General features: G+C 37.1%; 2 protein-coding genes across 2 annotated transcripts in view; one reads left to right on the top strand and one right to left on the bottom strand.

Annotated features, from left to right (window-relative positions):
- On the bottom strand, positions 1 to 1,259 carry LOC115298263 (phosphorylated adapter RNA export protein-like). Its single transcript, XM_029946793.1, is given in 2 exon segments — positions 1 to 701; positions 703 to 1,259. Coding segments are annotated over 2 exon segments (1,152 nt in total). The 3' UTR covers positions 1 to 106.
- RPAP2 (RNA polymerase II associated protein 2) overlaps positions 1 to 19,470 on the top strand; it is a 99,120-nt gene that overhangs the window by 11,810 nt on the left and 67,840 nt on the right. The window contains exons 4-6 of the mRNA XM_029946789.1: positions 2,041 to 2,139; positions 2,724 to 2,789; positions 5,176 to 5,264. Coding sequence (XP_029802649.1) covers positions 2,041 to 2,139; positions 2,724 to 2,789; positions 5,176 to 5,264 — 254 coding nt within the window. The remainder of the gene's footprint in view (positions 1 to 2,040; positions 2,140 to 2,723; positions 2,790 to 5,175; positions 5,265 to 19,470) is intronic.

Genomic DNA, 19,470 nt, shown 5'->3' with positions numbered 1-19,470 from the left:
TTCTGTCCAGATTTTTAGGTTTATCAGTGCAAAGTCAAACGAAGCAATCTCAGTAGAAATGGCTTATTACAAGGTTATTCTAGAAAGGCCCAACCCTCAAAATGTACTAAAAGATGTCCAGATCGTGAGCATGATCAACCTCGATGGCCTCCTCTGCGTCCAGCTTGGGCTCCCCGTGGCCTTCCTGCGGCTCGTCGAGAGAGGCCAGCGCCTCGTTTGTGTCACTTGTGGAAGTTTCTCGTGATGTATCATCATCTTCTTGAAAATTTATATTTTTAATAGCTTGTTTCATCTTTTTCCCCAACACTTGCGTTCTCCTCTTCCTAGCAGCCTTTTTATTTTCATATTCCTTTTGATTTTCTAGGTAGAAAATGTCCTTAATTTGCTCCTCGCTGATACTGGGAGTATTTTTCAAGAGATTCAGGAAGACTCCACCTGGTGTTCTTCTTCAACTACCATTCATTATAAAGAGGCCGCCATTTTGTTCAGCTTCAGCCGTTTCCATCAGAAGTTTGATTGCCTTTTTGTTCCCAATTATCCTCACTACTCGTGCTATCAGATCTTTCTTTGGTTCCTGCAACCTGAAAGAAATTTCATCAGCCACTTTCTCTTGCGAATCTTCCTCTGTGATCTCATACCGGCCTTTGTAGTTCATTTCTAGTCTGTCCCCTAGCCTGTCTCTGACAGGTCGTTTTCGTTTGGCCATTTTCCTCTTCCTTTGATCCCATTTTTTTGCCACCGTGCATATATTCATCTAGCTCTTTGTCTAATTCTTTCGTATGCTCTTGAGATTCCCTCTGAAGTTTCTTAGCAAGCAAATAATTGTAAGTCTCGGACTGTCTGCTTTTGTCAATAGTGCCCTCCAGTCCCAAGATCCCAAGTTCAGTGGCCACTGCATCTTGATTCTGTTCCTGGAGCACAGCACCCCATATGTTGTTAGCCTTCTTTCCTCCAGGAAAAGGTGGTTTCTGGCTGCTCTGGCCAAACTGAAAAGGCTCTGGCTTGGGAGGAGGATTAAAACATTTCTGTCGCTTGCGTTTCCAAAGGGAGCTATCATCATCTGAATCAGAAAAATTCTCCTCACTGGAATCCACACTTTTAACAGTCCGATAATGTGACGCTGGTGCACACGGTGTTTCAGTATCCTGGAAGGGCCTCACTATGCTGTCCCCACCCAGCGTTTTCGGCACCTGCAGTGGCCTGTCGCTGGGTGCGACCGTCATGTCGGAATCTGAGTCGGAAAGCTGCCCATCTTCCATCTAAATGTGGCAGTATTTAAACTAGTATATGTAACTACATCAGAATCTGCATGCATGAGGACACTAAAAACAAAGACAAACCAGAAATGCTTCATTTGAAACAAATACCTTATGTCACTCTCAATAAAAAGTATTTCAGTCCCTGGGAAAACAGAAAAACTTGTTCAAAAATGATCTCAAAGTTATAAAACAAGAATTGAGATTTGAACATGAAGATATCAAAGAAAGTATTTGGTGTTAGCTTTTAAGTACCATCTCACCAGTCTCCTATACAAATTTTTAGAAACTAGAAGATTTTGTACAAAAATTTGTCAGTAGTCATAATGACCCCTTTGATGTACTTTGTTTTTTAAGATTGTGCTTTAAAAATAGGTAAGTTATATTTTATCTTGGATGGTCTATTTTTTAAAAATTTTTTAAGTAAAATGAAATTCTCAGTGTTTTGCTTTGGTATAGCAATGACTATAGCACCACTTCTTTCTCCTGCCTCAGAATTACTCCATGAAGTACTTATCGGCAATGATTATAGTCTCCTGAGGCAGAAGTTTTTTTGGGTTATTTTTGTTTCTTTTTTTAATAATAGTTAACATTTTTGAGTGCTTGCTACTTGTCACATGCTTTTCTAAGTTTATAGCCTTTATTTTCTCCTCTTATTCTAAAATCATACTTACAAGATAGACCGTTACTATCCCTGAATTTCAGATGAGATCTGTGTGACTTAGAGAGCTGATTAATTTTTCCAGTAATTTAGTGGGGTAATGCCCCTCTCATTTCATTATAGGGGAAATTTATCACACCTGCTCACTACAGTGATGTTGTGGATGAGCGTTCTATTATCAAGCTCTGCGGTTATCCTTTATGTCAGAAGAAACTAGGAATTGTAAGTAATCTTTTTAAATGGAACTTTAGGGGCACTTGGGTGGGTTAGTTGGTTGGGCGAGTTATGGGACTGAGCCCCTCACTAGACTCCCCTTCTCACATACTTGGGCTGTCTCGCTCGCTTGCTCTTGCTCTCTTGTGCTCTCTCGCTCTCTCTCAAATTAAAAAATAAAATATAATAAAGTAAAATAAAATAGAAACTTTAATTTTTTTATATTTAGCAAAGTGCTTTGTAGACAGTATAAGAAATGAAACTGAGGTCATGAACTAATGACCTGGATTAACCAAAGATTTGTAGATGACTTCATCTTATAACAAAGTTTATGTTTATTACTTGAATTTTTTTAAATTTTTAAAAAATGTTTTATTTATTTTAAAGGCAAGAGAGAGCATGAGCAGGGGAGGGAGCAGAGAGGAAGATATAATCCGAGCAGGTTCCAGGCTCCAAGCTGTGAGCACAGAGCCCAACGTGGGGCTCGAACTCACAGACCGTGAGACCATGAACTGAGCCAAAGTCAGACGCTTAACCAACTGAGCCACCCAGGTGCCCCAGTTGAATTCTTAAGCTGTATTTGTTTTCTTTAGGTACCAAAACAGAAGTATAAAATTTCTACCAAAACCAATAAAGTCTATGATATTACTGAAAGAAAGGTAAGCTTAAAAGCCATGCTCAATGTGGCAGTTAATTTTTAATACACTAAATGGAATTCTAAAAATAATTGTTTAGAAGTTTGCCTTTTAGACAGTAGTCATGTTAAAAATGTATTTGTGAATATTTCCTTCAAGGTGTTAAAAAAAACTGATTATGCTTTATTTTTTTTATTTTTATTTTTTAATGTTTTATTTATTTTTGATACCGAGGGAGACGGAGCATGAGAGGGGGAGGGGCAGAGAGAGAAGGAGACACAGAACCAGAAGCAGGCTCCAGGCTCTGAGCTAGCTGTCAGCACAGAGCCTGATGCGGGGCTTGAACCCATGAACGTGAGATCTGACCTGAGCTGAAGTTGGAGGCTTAACCGACTGAGCCACCCAGGCACCTCTAATTATGCTTTAATTAATACTTGAATATTTAAAAATTAAAAGTGTATGCTGGCACACATTCAGGCAAATAATTCATGGAACAGAAGAGAGAGCCAGAAACGTATTCACCACATATGAAGACACTTTATATGTGACAACAGGAGTGTTGTAGATCAGTAGAGAAAGGATGGATTTTTCAAGAAGTAGTACTCACATAAGTAGGTATCCATATGGAAAAGATGAAAATTGAACCTTATTTCAGTGTACATAAAAAAAATCAATTTTAGGTAGGTTAAAGACAAATTTAAAAGATAAACTTTTTCTTAAGAGAATATAGGAAAGTATCTTTATAAACTCAGAGAATTTCTTAAATAACATAGAAAAACTATAGACCAAAGAGGAAAATTTGATAAGCTTTCTACATTAAAATTAAAAAAATTTGCTTAGTGGAAGTTTCCACAAAAGAGTGAAAAGATACAATAAATTAGAAGGAGGTGTATTTCTCGCATACAACTGACTACAGATTAGTAACCAGGAAAAGACAAAACCTTGTAGAAAATTTTATAGAAGAAACATGGTAATAAAAAAGAAAAGATGCTCAGCCTTATTAATAATCAGGGGAAAAAGCAAATAAAAACATTGACTCACATTCTCAAACTCCCCAAATTAATGGAATTATAAAAAATTGACAATCTTAGAAACTCTTTAACTACTGGTTAAATAAAATTGGTGCAACTTTTTTGAGAACTTGTTTGGTCTTATCTAGTAAAGTAAGTTGACACATTTTTTATGAACAAGCTTTTCTATTCTTGGCATATTCTAAAGAATTTCTTGCCCATTTCTTCCTACTTGGGTTAATAATATATGCTATATACTATCATTCAATCTTTTTAAAAAAAATTTTTTTAAGTATTTTGAGGAACAGAGACAGATCATGAGCAGGGGAGGGGCAGAGAGAGAGAGAGGGACACACAAAATTGGATGCAGGCTCCAACCCACGACGCAGAGCTTGAACCCACAAACTGTGAGATCATGACCTGAGCCGAAGTTGGATGCTCAACCAACTGAGCCACCCAGGCTCATTCAGTCTTTTAAAAGAAGGAAATTCTGACACATGCTACAACATGGATAAACTTTGAAGACATTATGCTAAGTGAAATAAGCCTGTACAAAAGGACAAATATTAAGTGATTCCACTTATGTGAGGTAACTAGAGTAGTCAGATTCATAGTTACGAATGTAGAATGGTGATTGTCAGAGGAGGCAGAAATGAGGAGTTATTGTTTAATGGGTATACAGTTTCAGTTTTGCAAGATGAAAAGAGTTCTAGAGATAGATCATAGTGATGGTTGTACTACAGTGAGAAGTTATTTAATGCCACTGAACAGTAACACTTTAAAATGGTTTAGTTGGTAATTTTTGTGTATTTTTAAAATTTTATTTTTTATTGTATATTTTTAAAATTTTGTATATATTTTTTAAATTTTAAAACTTCTTAAAGTGTTGATAGTCACATTACAGTGATAGCAGAAAAGTTAGAAACAACTCTGTTATTCATAATAAATGGTAATATACTTATATAATTGAATGTAATACTCTGTGTAAATATGTAAGCTACAACTACACAAATCTGAAAAATATAACTTGGAACAAAAAACCAAGAAAACATAACAATATGATTACATTTAGACAAAGTTTAAGATTAGGCAAAACTAAATGATATCTTTTGTAGAGATGTTTTTATAGATAGCAAAACTAAAGGAAAGCAAGGAATGAGGAACGCAGAATTTATGATAGTGGTTACCTCTGGGGAATGTGGGAAGTGATGCTGTCTGGGATCGACACACAGAGAGCTTCAGAGCTCTCTACCTTATTTCTACCTGATTGGGAGATTCATGGGTTTTCATTATTTTCTTTGAACTACACGTTTATGTTTTATATTCTCTTCTGTACATAAGTTAGCTGTATTTCACAGTAAGAAAAAAATAATTTGCTAATTTTAAAAAATTCTTTACAGTGTTTTTGCAGCAATTTTTGTTACAAAGCATCTAAGTTTTTTGAAGCACAAATTCCTACAACTCCAGTATGGGTTCGAGAAGAGGAAAGGTAATTTAAATCATTACATATACATTTGTTCATATATTCCAATAATTTCTTTCTGCTTTTTGAGATACATAGAGAGTAGTTCTAGTTTCCTATCTAATGTTACCATTGTACACATTTTCACTGTGGAGAAATGGTTATATTTTTAGCAGTGTTTTTAAGGATTTTACACTTAAAATCAGAAAATTAATAAAATTAATATATTAACAAATAAAATAAGAAAAGTTGTTTCTTTGTTGTTTTAGTTTTAATCACAACACATGAACTTTGCTTTCTGCTATGCCAGTTATTTCTATTAATCCTATTAATGTTATAATTCTAGAGTAAGAATGTTAAGGTTTTTCAAGATACTAGAAATGAGGATCCACTGAACTTATTTTGTTGTTAGAAAACTATGTACTAAGGTTAAAAAGTTCTGGCAACTAATTCATTCAATCTTTATTAATAATCAGTATAGTATTTTATAAATTTAAGGAAATCCAATTTAATTTTTAGCAAAATGTTTATGAATATCCCTAGGGTTTTGCCTCTTGGGAAATGTTTAAAATTTACAACGTTTTATTAGTTGTTTATTATTGAGGGGCAAATGCCATAATATAGAAAAGGTAACAAAAATTGTTATGTAATTGAACTGTATTGTCCAATTTCAGACAGGCTTAAATGAGGTAAGGTCTCAAATAACTCATGCTTTTTAAAGAATATTAGAATATTAAGAATATTAGAATATTATTAAAGACAGCGTTACTTGTGATTAAATAATATCAATGCTAAATAAACTTTGTGACATAAATGTAATGTGATGCAAGGTAACTAAAGATCTTTGCCTTAAAAATAAACACCTCTTACTAAAGTCTTATCTGATTCACAAGGTAATATGAAACCACTGTAGTCTGAACTAGCATCAGTTGTACTGATGACAGTCCCTTTGTTGCCTGACACCTTTGCCTGCAGATCCCGTGCTGTGTGGTTTAGAATATGTAAGCATACCACCCTATGGCCTTTGTTAAATGAATTACACATAGTGAAGACTAAATTAGCCTGACTTTTTAATTTGAAGAATAAAGGATTGTAGCATTGTCCAAGATGACTGGAGAGCTAAGAGCACCTTCTTAACTATCACTTTTTGTCTCTTTTATTTTACTTTCCTTTTGAGACAAGAGAGAGAGAGAGAGAGAGAGAGAGAGAACAAGTGGGGAGAGGGGCAGAGAGAGAGAGGGAGGGAAAGAATCTGAAGCACACTTCACTGATGAGTGTGGAGCCTGACATGTGGCTTGATTTCATGACCCTGAGATTATGACCTGAGCTGAAATCAAGAGTCAGACACTCAACCTACTGAGCCACTCAGGCCTCCCTTTTTTTCTCCTTTCCTAACATTTTTTGGCTAGATCTACTCATTGTCTTTTCAACCTATGACAGCTACACATATTCCTGTATTCCATTCCCCAGCTGTTAAAACCACTGTTTAAGTTATCCTAAACTTTGTTTCCAGTGATATCTTCTCAACTTGTTGACTTTAGCCTATCCTCAGACTTGTTTCAAAACCATTTACCAAACTACCCTTCCTGCATCTTTATATTCTTCAGATGTAGTTATTGGTACTTTCTTTAGCTAATTTAAAATAGTTCTTATTTCTAAACTTTTTCTAAAATCTTACTCTATGTTAATAACGCCCACCTTTCCTAGGATATGGAGGTCTGTTACTTTGTATTTGTTGTTCTTGAAATTCTACCTTATCTATATGCCCTCTCTTCCTCACCAAAAAAGACAAATAAAAATGACTTTGGTTTCCCTAAACACATCAATTTAACTTACATTCAAAGTTTATAGTATGCACTTAGTATCTGTCAGGCTGTCCAGCCTGTATGAACACACACACACTGAATGAAACCCAACCTATGAGTTTAAATTGAAATTTTTTAAATAGTTTATTGTCAAATTGGTTTCCATACAACACCCAGTGCTCTTCCCCACAAGTGCCCTCCTCCATTACCGCCGCCTCCCTTCCCCCTCCCCCTCCCCCTCCCCCTCCAGCCCTCCGTTCATTTTCAGTATTCAGTAGTCTCTCAGGTTTTGCGTCCCTCTCTCTCCCCACCTCTCTTTCCCCCTTCGCCTCCCCATGGTCCTCCATTAGGTTTCTCCTGTTAGACCTATGAGTGCAAACATATGGAATCTGTCCTTCTCCGCCTGACTAATTTCGCTTAGCATGACACCCTAGAGGTCCATCCACCCTGCTACAAATGGCCAGATTTCATTCTTTCTCATTGCCATGTAGTACTCCATTGTGTGTATATACCACATCTTCTTGATCCACTCATCCGGTGATGGACATTTAAGCTCTTTCCATGATTTGGCTCTTGTTGACAGTGCCGCTATGAACATTGGGGTACATGTGCCCCTATGCATCAGCACTTCTGTATCCCTTGGGTAAATCCCTAGCAGAGCTACTGCTGGATCATAGGGGAGTTCTACTGATAATTTTTTGAGGAACCTCCATACTGTTTTCCAGAGCGGCTGTACCAGTTTACATTGCCACCAGCAGTGTAGGAGAGTGCCTGTTTCCCCACATCCTCGCCAGCATCTATAATGGGATGGCATAATAAATAACAAGTGAAACAAATTTGTACTTATTCTAATGAGGACAAGTACTGGGGAGCCATCAAATGCTTTTGAACAGAATTTGATCTGACATTGGTGTACAAGATGAATTAAAGAAGAAAGGATCATAATTAAAGAGCTAAATGGTCCTTAGAGACAATTTAATTCAACATTTTTATCAAGCAACCTCAGAAAGATTAAATGTATTTCTTTTTTCTTATTTTTTTAGTGTTTTTTATTTATTTTTGAGTGAGAGAGACAGCGAAAGCAGGTGAAGGTTAGAGAGGGAGATGCAGAATCTGAGGACAGGCTCCAGGCTCTGAGCTAGCTGTCAGCACAGAGCCCAGCACGGGGCTCGAACCCATGAACTGTGAGATCATGACCTGAGCCAAAGTTGGATGCTTAACCCACTGAGATAAATGTAGTTCATAAGCTAGTGATAGGTTCTGAATGATGCTAGTATTCTGTCATATTTCACTTTATTTACTTACTTACCAGTAAGTAATCTATATAAATAAACATTTGTCACAATGTACATGGTATTAACTGTCACCCTTATTTATGAATAATACTTGTCAGTATATAATCATATTAGTATCTTTTATATTTGGTTACATAAGTGTTACTTTAATTTATAAATTCTTATGGGCATGGATTATGTCAGTTTATTTCATGAATCCACTAGAGGTCACTGTGTCTTCAAAGAATGTTTACTATATTTTATGTGTTCTAATGATCAGAATTCTAGGATTCAGTATTATCTTAAAAAGCTTTTCTAGCTCTTGCACATATAAGCTCTATAGAAACGTGACTTTTAAAGAAAGTCTGTTGACATATAGTATGGTGTATAACATTTAAAACGTATTTTTTAAAGGGGAAAAATGGTTTCTTTTAAATGGCAGCATTTAGTATTTAATGCAGTGTTGTTTTTAATTAGCTAAAGTGAGCCATCATCATAGTAACTTGCATCACCATCATAATCATAATTGTTTTATTGTTTATTTTATTGATATTAATAATTATTAAACAAGTTTAAATTTAAAAAATAAGAGCAAATTTTTAAATCCACTCAAATAATTGAATGTTTTATAGCTGTGGTTTTCAAAATTTTTGACCATTGTAAGTATATTTTACATTAAGATTCAATATACACATAGAACAAAGTTTTATAAAATGATATTTAATCCTCATTACATGAAGAGCCTGATATTTTCTATTCTATTGCTTTTTTATTTTAATGTTTGTTTGTTTATTTGAGAGAGTGAGCGAGCGAGCAAGCAGGGGAGGGGTAGAGAGAAAGGGAGAGAGAACCCCAGGCAGGCTGTGCTGTCAGCTCAGAGGCCAATGCAGGCTCCTTTCCATGACCTCAGAATCTTGTGCCAAAATCAATAGGTAGAAGCCCAGCTGCATGAGCCATCCAGGTGCACCTACTCTATTGCTTTTTAAAAAATGCTGAATACAATCCACTTAATTGATTGGTCCTTATATGCAGTTTTAAAAGTATTGTTTAGTTGTATCCAGGTTAGGTTTTTAGTTGTTTTACTATAGGAAAGTCTGTTATCAACACTGTCTCAGTTTCCTCATTGGTAAAGTAGAAAGTTGCATTTAACCTCTTAGTTTCCTTTAGTTCTAATATTTTGCAGTTCTGAGTCAACTGTTACTGTAGTGAAAGTTTCCTAGATAAGAAATGTCTTATTTCTAAAAGTGTTGAAAATTAAAATTGTAAGTATAAGACTGGAGAAAGGCTTTTATCTCCCTGGTAAAATGTGTAAGTAGATTTAAGAAAAATATAGACAAATTCATGAATTCTAGCTCCATACTTCTGTTGAGGCTTTGGTGTTTAGAAAGGGCCTTAGAGGTTTTCAAGTCCCTCATTTTTTATTATTAAGTTATGAAAAAAATATGTGGAGTAGATCTTTAATGTCATGAAGAACAGCAGTGCTTCTCACAAAATGTCTCCTGGTGTCGTGTCAGAGAGACAGAACATTGACCTAAATGGACTGGGTCATGACGCAGTATGATGTGTCTCATGTTGTGAGTTAGAAATTTTTCACCCACTTGGTGGCCAGAAACAGACCACATATTTGTTCCTCTGAGAGAGTGTGCTCATTTAGAGAGCCATATAGTTGCACTTATAAATCCTGTTTGTTGACTGTAGGCTCTGACAAATCTTTGAAGGAAGGCAGTTTCTTTGTAATTAAAAAAAATCAGGAGTTAAAACTAAGAAGGAAGGACAAATGTTGAGAATCAAATTGTAGTTTAAAAGATCAAAATGGGGTGAATGGCTAATGCTGACAGAGCTAAAAGCGCCATCATGTGGCCCAGAGTAGGGGATTTTCACACATGCTTCTTGGCAATAAACAGTATAATCTCAGAGGTGCGGAAGCCAAAAACCTCTGCAGAACAACTTCTGTAACCTCTTCCTGAATAGCCACTTCTGTTGCTTGGTGTACAGAACAAAAACTTTTCTGAAAGAGGTTTTAATGTGTCTCAGATTATATATGAAAAATTTCCACCACAGGGGGGAATTGTAGCCTGCTGCTTTTGTTGGTTTATATATAAAACACATATTCCGTGTGATACAAACACAGGTATGCATACACACAAGGCTATTTGGCACACGTTATTTCTAGTTTTAGATTTATGTTTCTAAATTATAATTAATCATCTAATTTATGCTTCAGTGAAAATAACATTAAAATGTTTATGAAGAACCAGTTTGAAAGTATTCTTTAACATGATTATTTTTGTTTTTTAAGTTGAGGTCTTGTCAGATTAAGAATAATCTGGGGCAACATAAACTTTAAAGGGAATGGAAGATAGAGCAAAGAGGAATGGCACTTTTGAGGTGTCTGGGTGACTCAGTTGGTTAAGTATCTGACTCTTGGTTTTGACTCCGGTCATGATCTCACAGTTCGTGAGTTTGAGCCCCACATTGGGCTCTGTGCTGACAGTGTGGAGAGTGTGGAGCCTGCTTGGGATTCTCTCTCCCGCTCTCTCTCCCTAGCTCCAGTGCATTTTCTCTCCCCCAAAATAAATAAATAAACTTAAAAACAAAAAAAAGAGGGGCGCCTGGGTGGCTCAGTTGGTTAAGTGTCTGACTTCAGCTCAGGTCATGATCTTACAGTTCATGGGTTCAATCTTTGCATCAGGCTCTGAGCTGACAGCTTGGAGCCTGGAGCCTCCCTCTCTCTCTCTCTCTCTCTCTCTCTGTACCTCTACTGCTTGTGCAGCTGGGTACTCTCTCTCTCTCAAAAATAAATAAACATTAAAAAAATTTAAAAGGAGAGACAGCATTTTTAACAAAAAGCTTTTGAATTTCATCTAAGGATAGAAAAGAATGCAATACAACTTTATCCCTTATTCTTTTCTAAACAGCTCATAGCAAAACAATAAAATTGAATTTTTATACTGAGCCTTTAATAACCTCGTTAAATGTCAATCTAATTTATTTTAGTGTCACATGTCATTCTCCATTTTATAGACGGGGTATCAGGGAGACTCTGTTAAGATTACTCATCAAATATCCAGAAATAATGTTCAATATAGTTTTCTTTACCTGAAGTCAGAAAACTGAAACAAAGCAAGGGAAAATAGTTGCTTGTGAAGTATATTGAGTTCCTATGAGAAAGATTGAACAAAGATGATACCCTCACAACTTTTTAAAGTCTTTTTTCTGATTTTACAGGCAGCATGTTGTAGAAGGAGCTTAAACTTTGAAAGGTCCAAATTTAAATCCCAGAGGTACTAATTAGTTAATCTCTCAAAGCTTCAGATTCCTCATCTGTAAAAAGAAAATTTTAAAAGCCATAAGTTATGTGTGACTTAAATGTAAAAAAAACCATCTAGGAGAAAGTGTGGGTAGATGAAAATATCCTGTAAATTGATGATGGCGATAGTTGTACAACAATATGAATGTACTTAATGCCACTGAACTATAGTTAAAAATGGTTTAAATGGTAAATATTATATAATATCTATTACACCACAAAAAAATACTCCCCTGTCCTATGGTAGGCACTTTATGTATTCTGGCTTTCCCCTTGCCTTTAGAAATTAGGGTGTGGGGTTTTTTTCTTAATTCTTGGTGTTTTTCCTCAAAAAATGTTGTTGTATAACTGGGTATTTCTCAAAAAACTATCTTAAATTGCATTCATGATTCAGAATAATGTTGACATTTTGATTACCTCTTGATTCAGCCATACATAGACTTATTCTTATATGGGCTATTCTACCTCCAAGGTCTTGAAATAAGAGCTTCCCGTTGTAACCACAACCTCTATCTCATCTACAGCTATCACTCTTGAGTATGCTTTGTGACCTCATTTTGACCTCTTTGTCTCTACCATAGCTCTATTCTTCTATGTTGGACAGACCCTCATTAAATTTGTTTTCTTGAGCTCCACACTCAGCACATTCGGTACTGTCCATTCAAACAATCTCAAATTCTTTTTCCCTTACCTTCTACCTTGTCTACCTTCCCAAGTGAGTCATTTTCTTTCAAAATTTTTATTTAAATTCTAGTTAACATAGAGTGCAATATTAGTTTCAGGAGTAGAATTAAGTGATTTATCACTTACATATAACACACAATGTTCATTATTTGTTTTTTCATTTTTTTTAAACGTTTCTAAGAGACTGAGAGAGACAAGGCATGAGTGGGGGAGAGGCAGAGAGGGAGGGAGACACAGAATCCAAAGCAGGCTCCAGGCTCTGAGCTGTCAGCACAGAGGCTGTCGTGGCGCTTGAACTCATGAGCCACGAGATCATGACTTGAGCTGAAGTCGGACACTTAACCCACTGAGCCACCCAGGCGCTCCCCCAACACACAATGTTCATTATAACAAGTGCTCTCTGATACCCATCACCCATCTAACCCACCTCCCACCATCAACTCTTAGTTTGTTCTCTGTTGTGAAGAATCTCCTATGGTTTGTTTCATTCTCTCTTTTTTTCTTCTCCCCCCCCACCTTAGGTTCATCTGTTTTGTTTTATAAATTTCATATATGAGTGAAAACATATGGTATTTGTCTTTCTATAACTTACTTCACTTAGTGTAACACACTCTGGCTCTATCCACGTTGTTGCAAATGGCAAAATGTCATTCTTTTTGATAACTGAGTAATATTCCTTTGTGTATAGATACCACATCTCCTTTATGTATTTATCAGTCAGTAGTCATTTGGGCTCTTTCCATAGTTTGGCTATTATTGATAATGCTACTATAAACATCAGGGGGCATATACCCCTTCAAATCAGTATTTTTGTGTCCTTTGGGTAAATGCCTCGCAGTGCAATTGCTGAATTATAGGGTAGTTTTGTTTTTGCCTTTTTGAAGAACCTCCATACTGTTTTCCAGAGTGGCTGCATCAGTTTGCATTCCCACCAACAGTCTAAGAGGGTTTCTCTGCAGCCATGCTAGCTATTTCTTGTGTTATTAATTTTAGCCATTCTGACAGGTGTGAAGTGGCATCTCATCGTGGTTTTGATTTGTATTTTGGAGCTGATGAGTGATGTTTTGCATCTTTTCAGGCGTCTGTTAACCATTTGGGTGTCTTTGGAAAAATGTGTTCATCTCTTCTGTGCATTTTTTCACTAGTTATTTGTTTTTTGAGTGTTGACTTTGATATGGTCTTCATAGATTTTGAATACCAACCCTTTATCAGATATGTCATTTGCATATATCTTCTCCCATTCTGTCGGTTGCCTTTTAGTTTTGTTGATTGTTTCCTTTGCTGTGTATAAGTTTTTTTTATCGTGATAAAGTCCCAATAGTTCCTGTTTGCTTTTGTTTCTCCTGCCTCTGGAGATGTGTCTAGTAAGAAGTTGCTCTGGCCAAGGTCAAAAAGGTTGTTGTCTGTGTTCTCCTCTAGGATTTTGAGGGTTTCCTGTCTCACATTTTAGGTCGTTCATCCATTTTGAACTTATTTTTGTGTGTGGTATAAGAAAGTGGTCTTGTTTTATTCTTCTGCATGTCACTCTCCAGTTTTCCCAACACGATTTGTTGAAGAGACTACCCTTTTTCCATTGAATATTCTTTTCTGCTTTGTTGAAGATTAGTTGACCATGTAGTTGTGGGTTCATTTTTGGGTTTTCTATTCTGTTCCCATGATCTATATGTGTGTTTTTGTACCAGTACCATACTGCCTTGATGACTGCAGCTTTGTAATCTAGTTTAAAGTATGGAATTGTGATGCCTCCAGCTTTGCTTTTCATTTTCAAGATAGCTTTGGTTATTCAGGGTCTTTTGGGGTTCCAGGCAAATTTTAAGATTGTTCTAGCTCTGTGAAAAATCCTGGTGGTATTTTGATAAAGATTGCATTAAATGTGTAAGTTGCTTTAGGTAATAAAGACATTTTAACAATATTTGATTCTCCCAATCCATGAATATGGAATGTTTTTCCATTTCTTTGTGTCCTCTTCAGTTTCCTTTATACGTTTTCTATAGTTTTCAGAGTACAGACCTTTTACCTCTTTGGTTAGACTTAAATTTTTTTTTTTAATTTTTTGAGAGAGAAAGAGAGGGGTGGGAGAGTGGCAGAGGAAGAAGGGAACAGAGAATTTGAAGCAGGCTCCAGGCTCCATGCTGTCAACACAGAGCCTGATGTGGGGCTCAAACTCACGAACTGCGAGATCATGACCTGAGCTGAAATCAGACACTTAATCAACTGAGCCATCCAGGTGTCCCTCTTTGGTTAGGTTTATTCCTAGGTATCTTATAGTTCTTGGTGCAGTTGTAAATGGGATAGATTCCTTGATTCCTCTTCTGCTTCATTATTGGTGTATAGAAATGCAACTGGTTCCTGTACATTGATTTTTATATCCTGTGACTATGCTGAATTCATGTATCAGTTTAGCAATTTTTTTTGTGTAATCTTTCAGGTTCTACATAGAATATCATGTCATCTACAAATAGTGACACTTTGATTCTTCTTTGCTGATTGGGATGCTTTTTATTTCTTTTTGTCATCTGATTGTTGAGGCTAAGACTTCCAGTACTTTGTTAAGTAGTAATGATGAGAGCACATATCCCTTATTCCTGACTACAGAGGAAAAGTTCTCAGTTTTTCCCCATTGAGGATGATATAAGCTGTGGGTCTTTCGTATATGGCTTTTCTGATTTTGAGGTGTGTTCCCACTATTCCTACTTCATTGAAGGAGTTTATCAAGAATGGATGCTGTATTTTGTCAGATGCTTTTTCTGCATCTATTGAAAAGATAATAAATATGGTTCTTATCCTTTTTTTAAGCTTGTTTTTGAGAGAGAGAGAGAGAGAGAGAGAGAGAGCGTGAGCGAGAGCGCCCGCACACATGCAAATGGGATAGAATCAGAGAGAGAGAATCCCAAGCAGGTTCCACACTGTCAGCATAGAGCCTGACATGGGGCTCGAACCCACGAACTGTGAGAGCTGAAGTCAGATGCTTAATGGACTGAGCCACCCAGGTGTCCCAGTTCTTATCCTTTCTTTAATTAACATCATGTATCACGTTGAGTAATTTGCAAATATTGAACCATCCCTGCAGCCCAGAAATAAATCCCACTTGATCATGGTGAATAATTCTTTTAATGTACCCTTCAGTTTGATTTGCTAGTATTTTTTTGAGAATTTTTGCATCCATGTTCATCAGGGATATTGGCCTATAATTCCCCTTTTTTGTGGGGTTTTTGTCTGGTTTTGGAATCAAGGTATTGCTGACCTTGTAGAATGAGTTTGGCAGTTTTCCTTCCATTTCTGCCTTGTGGAACAATTTGAGAAGAATAGATATTAACTCTTCTTAAATATCTGGTAGAATTCCCCTAGGAAGCATCTGGCCCCAGACTTTTGTGTATTGGGAGAATTTTCATTAGTGATTACATTTCTTTCCTGGTGATGGGCCTCTTCATGTGTTTCTAGGAATTTGTCCATTTCTTCTAGGTTTTGGCCAATTTGTTGGCATATAAATTTTCATAACATTCTCTTATGATTATTTCTTTTCCTGTGGTTTTGGCTGTGATCTTTCCTCTTTCATTCATGATTTTATTTATTTGGGTTCTTTCTCTTTTTGTTAAGTCTGGCTTTGGTAAAAACCAGCTCCTAGTTTCATTTATCTGTTCTACTTTTTGTTTCTATATCATTTATTTCTGCCCTAATCTTTATTATTTCCCTTCTGCTGGCTTTTGACTTTATTTGCTCTTCCTTTTCTAACACCTTTAGGTATGTGGTTAGGTCTGTTTTGAGACTTTTTGTATTTCTTGAGGTAGGCCTGTATGACAGTATACTTTCCTCTTACAACCACTTTTGTTGCATCCCAAATGTTTTAGACTGTTAGGTTTTCATTTTCATTTGCTTCCATGTATTTCTTTATTTTTTCTTTAATTTCCTGGTTATCTCGTTCATTGTTTAATAGGATGTTCTTTAACCTCCATGTATTTTGTGGTACTTCCAAATTTTTTCTGGTGGTTGATCTCATGTTTCATTGTGTTGTGGTCTGCAAATATACGTGGAATGATCTTGATCTCTTTGTACTTGTTGAGGGCTGATTTGGATTCAGTATGTGATCTGTTCTAAAGAATGTTCTATGTGCACTCAAAAAGAAGGTGTATTCTGGTTTAGGATAAAATGTTCTGGGGCGCCTGGGTGGCTCAGTCAGCTGGGACTGACAGCTCGGAGCCTGCAGCCTGCTTCAGATTCTATGTCTCCCTCTCTCTCTGCCCCTCCCCCACTCATGCTCTGTTTCTCTCTGTCTCAATAATAAATAAAAATTCTTAAAAAATGTTCTGAATATCTGTTAAGTACACCTGGTGCATTCAAAGCCATTGTTTCTTTGTTAAATTTCTGCTTAGATAATATATCCATTGTCCACTACTATTATTGTATTGTTATTGAGTTTCTTTATGCTTGATATTAATTGGTCTACATATTTGGGTGCTTCCAAGTTGGAGGCATAAATAATTTAGTTTTTCTGATATAGGTATGGCTATTCCAGCTTTCTTTTGATGTCTGTTAACATGATAAATGTTCTCTATCCCCTCATTTTCAATCTGCATGTGTCTTTAGATTAAAAATAAGACTCTTGTAGGCAGTATATAGGTGGGTCTTTTTTTTTCTTTTTTTTTAATGTTTATTTTTGAGAAAGAGAGAGACAGAGCACGAGTTGGGGGAAGGGCAGAGAGAGAGAGAGAGAGAGAGAGAGAGAGAGGGAGACACAGAATCCGAAACAGGCTCCAGGGCCTGATAATGGTGAGATTATGACCTAGGCTGAAGTAGGATGCTTAACCCACTAAGCCACTCAGGTACCCCTGGTGGGTCTTGTTTTTTTATCCATTCTGATATCATATATCTTTTGATGGGAACATTTAGTCCATTTACATTCAGAGTAATTATTGAAAAATATTAATTTAGTGCCATTGTATTACTTGTAAGCCTGGTGTTTCTGGTGATATTCTCTGTTCCTTTCTAGTCTTTGTTGCTTTTGGTCTCCCCCCCCCCCCCCCCGCCAAAGAGTCCCTTTAATATATCTTCTAGGGCTGGTTTAGTGGTCACAAACTTTAGTTTTTGTTTTTCTGGGAAACTCTTTATCTTTTTTTCCATTCTGAATGATGGCCTGCTGGATAAAGTATTCTTGGCTGCACATTTTTCCCATTTAACATGTTGAATATATCTTGCCATCCCCTTCTGTCCTGCCAAGTTTCTGTGAACAAGTCTACTGTGAACCTGATCCGTCTTTCTTTGTAGGTTAAGGACTTTTTTCCCTTGCTGCTTTTGAGATTCTTTCCTTGTCTATATTTTGTGAATTGTCTATGATACACCTTGGCAATTGCCAGCTTTTGTTAAATTTAATTGGAGTTCTCCGTGCTTCTTGGATTTAATTAACTGTGTCCTTCCCCAGATTATGAAAGTTGTCAGCTATAACTTGCTCAAATAAACCTTCTGCCCCTTTTACTGTCTCTTCATCTTCTGAGTCTCCTATGATATGAATGTTACTAAATTTTCAGACGTCACTGAGTTCCCGAAGTCTATCTTCATGATCTAATACCTTTCTTTCCCTCTTCTTTTCAGCTTCATTATTTTTTGTGATTTCATCTTTTATATCACTGGTTCATTCTTGTGCTTTATTCATCCTTGGTGTTATGGCATCCATTCAGGTTTGCATCTTGGTTGTAGCATTTTAAATTTTGGCCTGGCTGGATTTTAGTTCTTTTATGTCTGCAGTAAATGATTCTGTAGTTTCTTCCATGCTTTTTTCAAACCCAGCTAGTGTCCTTATCATTGTTTTAAATTCTACTTCAGACATCTTATATCTGTATTTATTAAATCCCTGGCTGTTACTTCTACTCCTCACACTTTCTTTTGGGGTGAATTCCCACATCTTGTCATTTTGTCCAAACAAAATGTGATTTGACCTGCTTGTTAAAAGAAGCTAGAGGGGTGCCTGGGTGGCTCAGTTGGCTAAGCATCCAACTTCAGCTCAAGTCATGATCTCACGGTCTGTGGGTTTGAGCCCCGCATTGGGCTCTATGCTGACAGCTCAGAGCCTGGAGCCTGCTTCAGACTCTGCATCTCCTCCTCTCTCTGCCCCTCCTCCACTCACACTCTGTCTCTGTCTCTCTCTCAAAAGTAAATAAACAATAAAAAAATTAAAAATAAAAGAAGTTAGATCCAAAAATAAAAGTAATATAAATATATATATAAATAAATAAATAAAAAGTTAAAAAAATAAAAAGGAATCTAGATCCTGTTTCCCCTAGAGCTGAAACTTTGCAGCATTATATGATTAGTAGAGTTGGAGTGTATGAGGGGTTTGTACTGGTCTTCTGGGGCCAGCTTCTGTGCGGCTTCTTAGGCAACTTGCCTTCATTGAGATGTACCTGTAGGACACAGCAGGGCTGGGGCTTGGTGTAAGCAGCTCTGGTCTTTACTTGGCAGTGCCAGTTAGCTCCCTGAGGTCAGTCAGTGCTGATGGACGGGGGAGCAAAATGGCGTTTCCCAGCTCACTTGTCAACAGAGCAGAGAGCTCGTACCTGCCACTCTTCAGGAAGCCCTCCCAGAAGAACAAACAATTATCTCTCTTGTGTCCCAGGTTGCCTTCACCCTGTTTTTGTCCAAGCTGTTTTGTCTCAGGCCAGTGGCTGAGTTTCTAAACTCCAAATTTTAGGGACTCACTTGGCACAACACCAAGCTGTTCCTCTGAAAGAGGGCCTCAACATGCTTTTGCCATTTGCCAGCTTGTTCAAGACAGCAGTCACATGACCACAGAGTGGTTCAGATGTTAGACAAAACAGAACAGAAAGCTTGCGTCAAGATTTGCTGCCCTCGCCAGTGTTTCCACTGCTGTGCCTGGAAACAGTACAGCATATTGATGCCACCCATTCTTCTGTCCCTGGAGAGGCCTTGCAGCCACTCCCAAATGCACTTCAAGCAGGTGAACTGTTTCTCCTCATATGACCCAGGGGATCCTCAGACCATGCTTTCTGTTCTCAGTTCTCCGCTCTCCTTTACCACAGGAGCACCACTAAGCCAGGCAGGACCCCTGTCGTGGGTGGACTTCTACAACTTCAGATTTGGGGCTCCATTCCTTATAATACCTTTTGGTAGTCTCTATAAGCAGGGCTCCCTCCCCTCCACAACACCCA

The sequence above is a fragment of the Suricata suricatta genome, chromosome 8 (assembly GCF_006229205.1).
Source record: "Suricata suricatta isolate VVHF042 chromosome 8, meerkat_22Aug2017_6uvM2_HiC, whole genome shotgun sequence".
In the NCBI taxonomy this organism is placed as follows: Eukaryota; Metazoa; Chordata; class Mammalia; order Carnivora; family Herpestidae; genus Suricata; species Suricata suricatta.
Note: the sequence above shows the minus strand (reverse complement) of the source record. Positions and strands in the feature narration are given on the sequence as shown.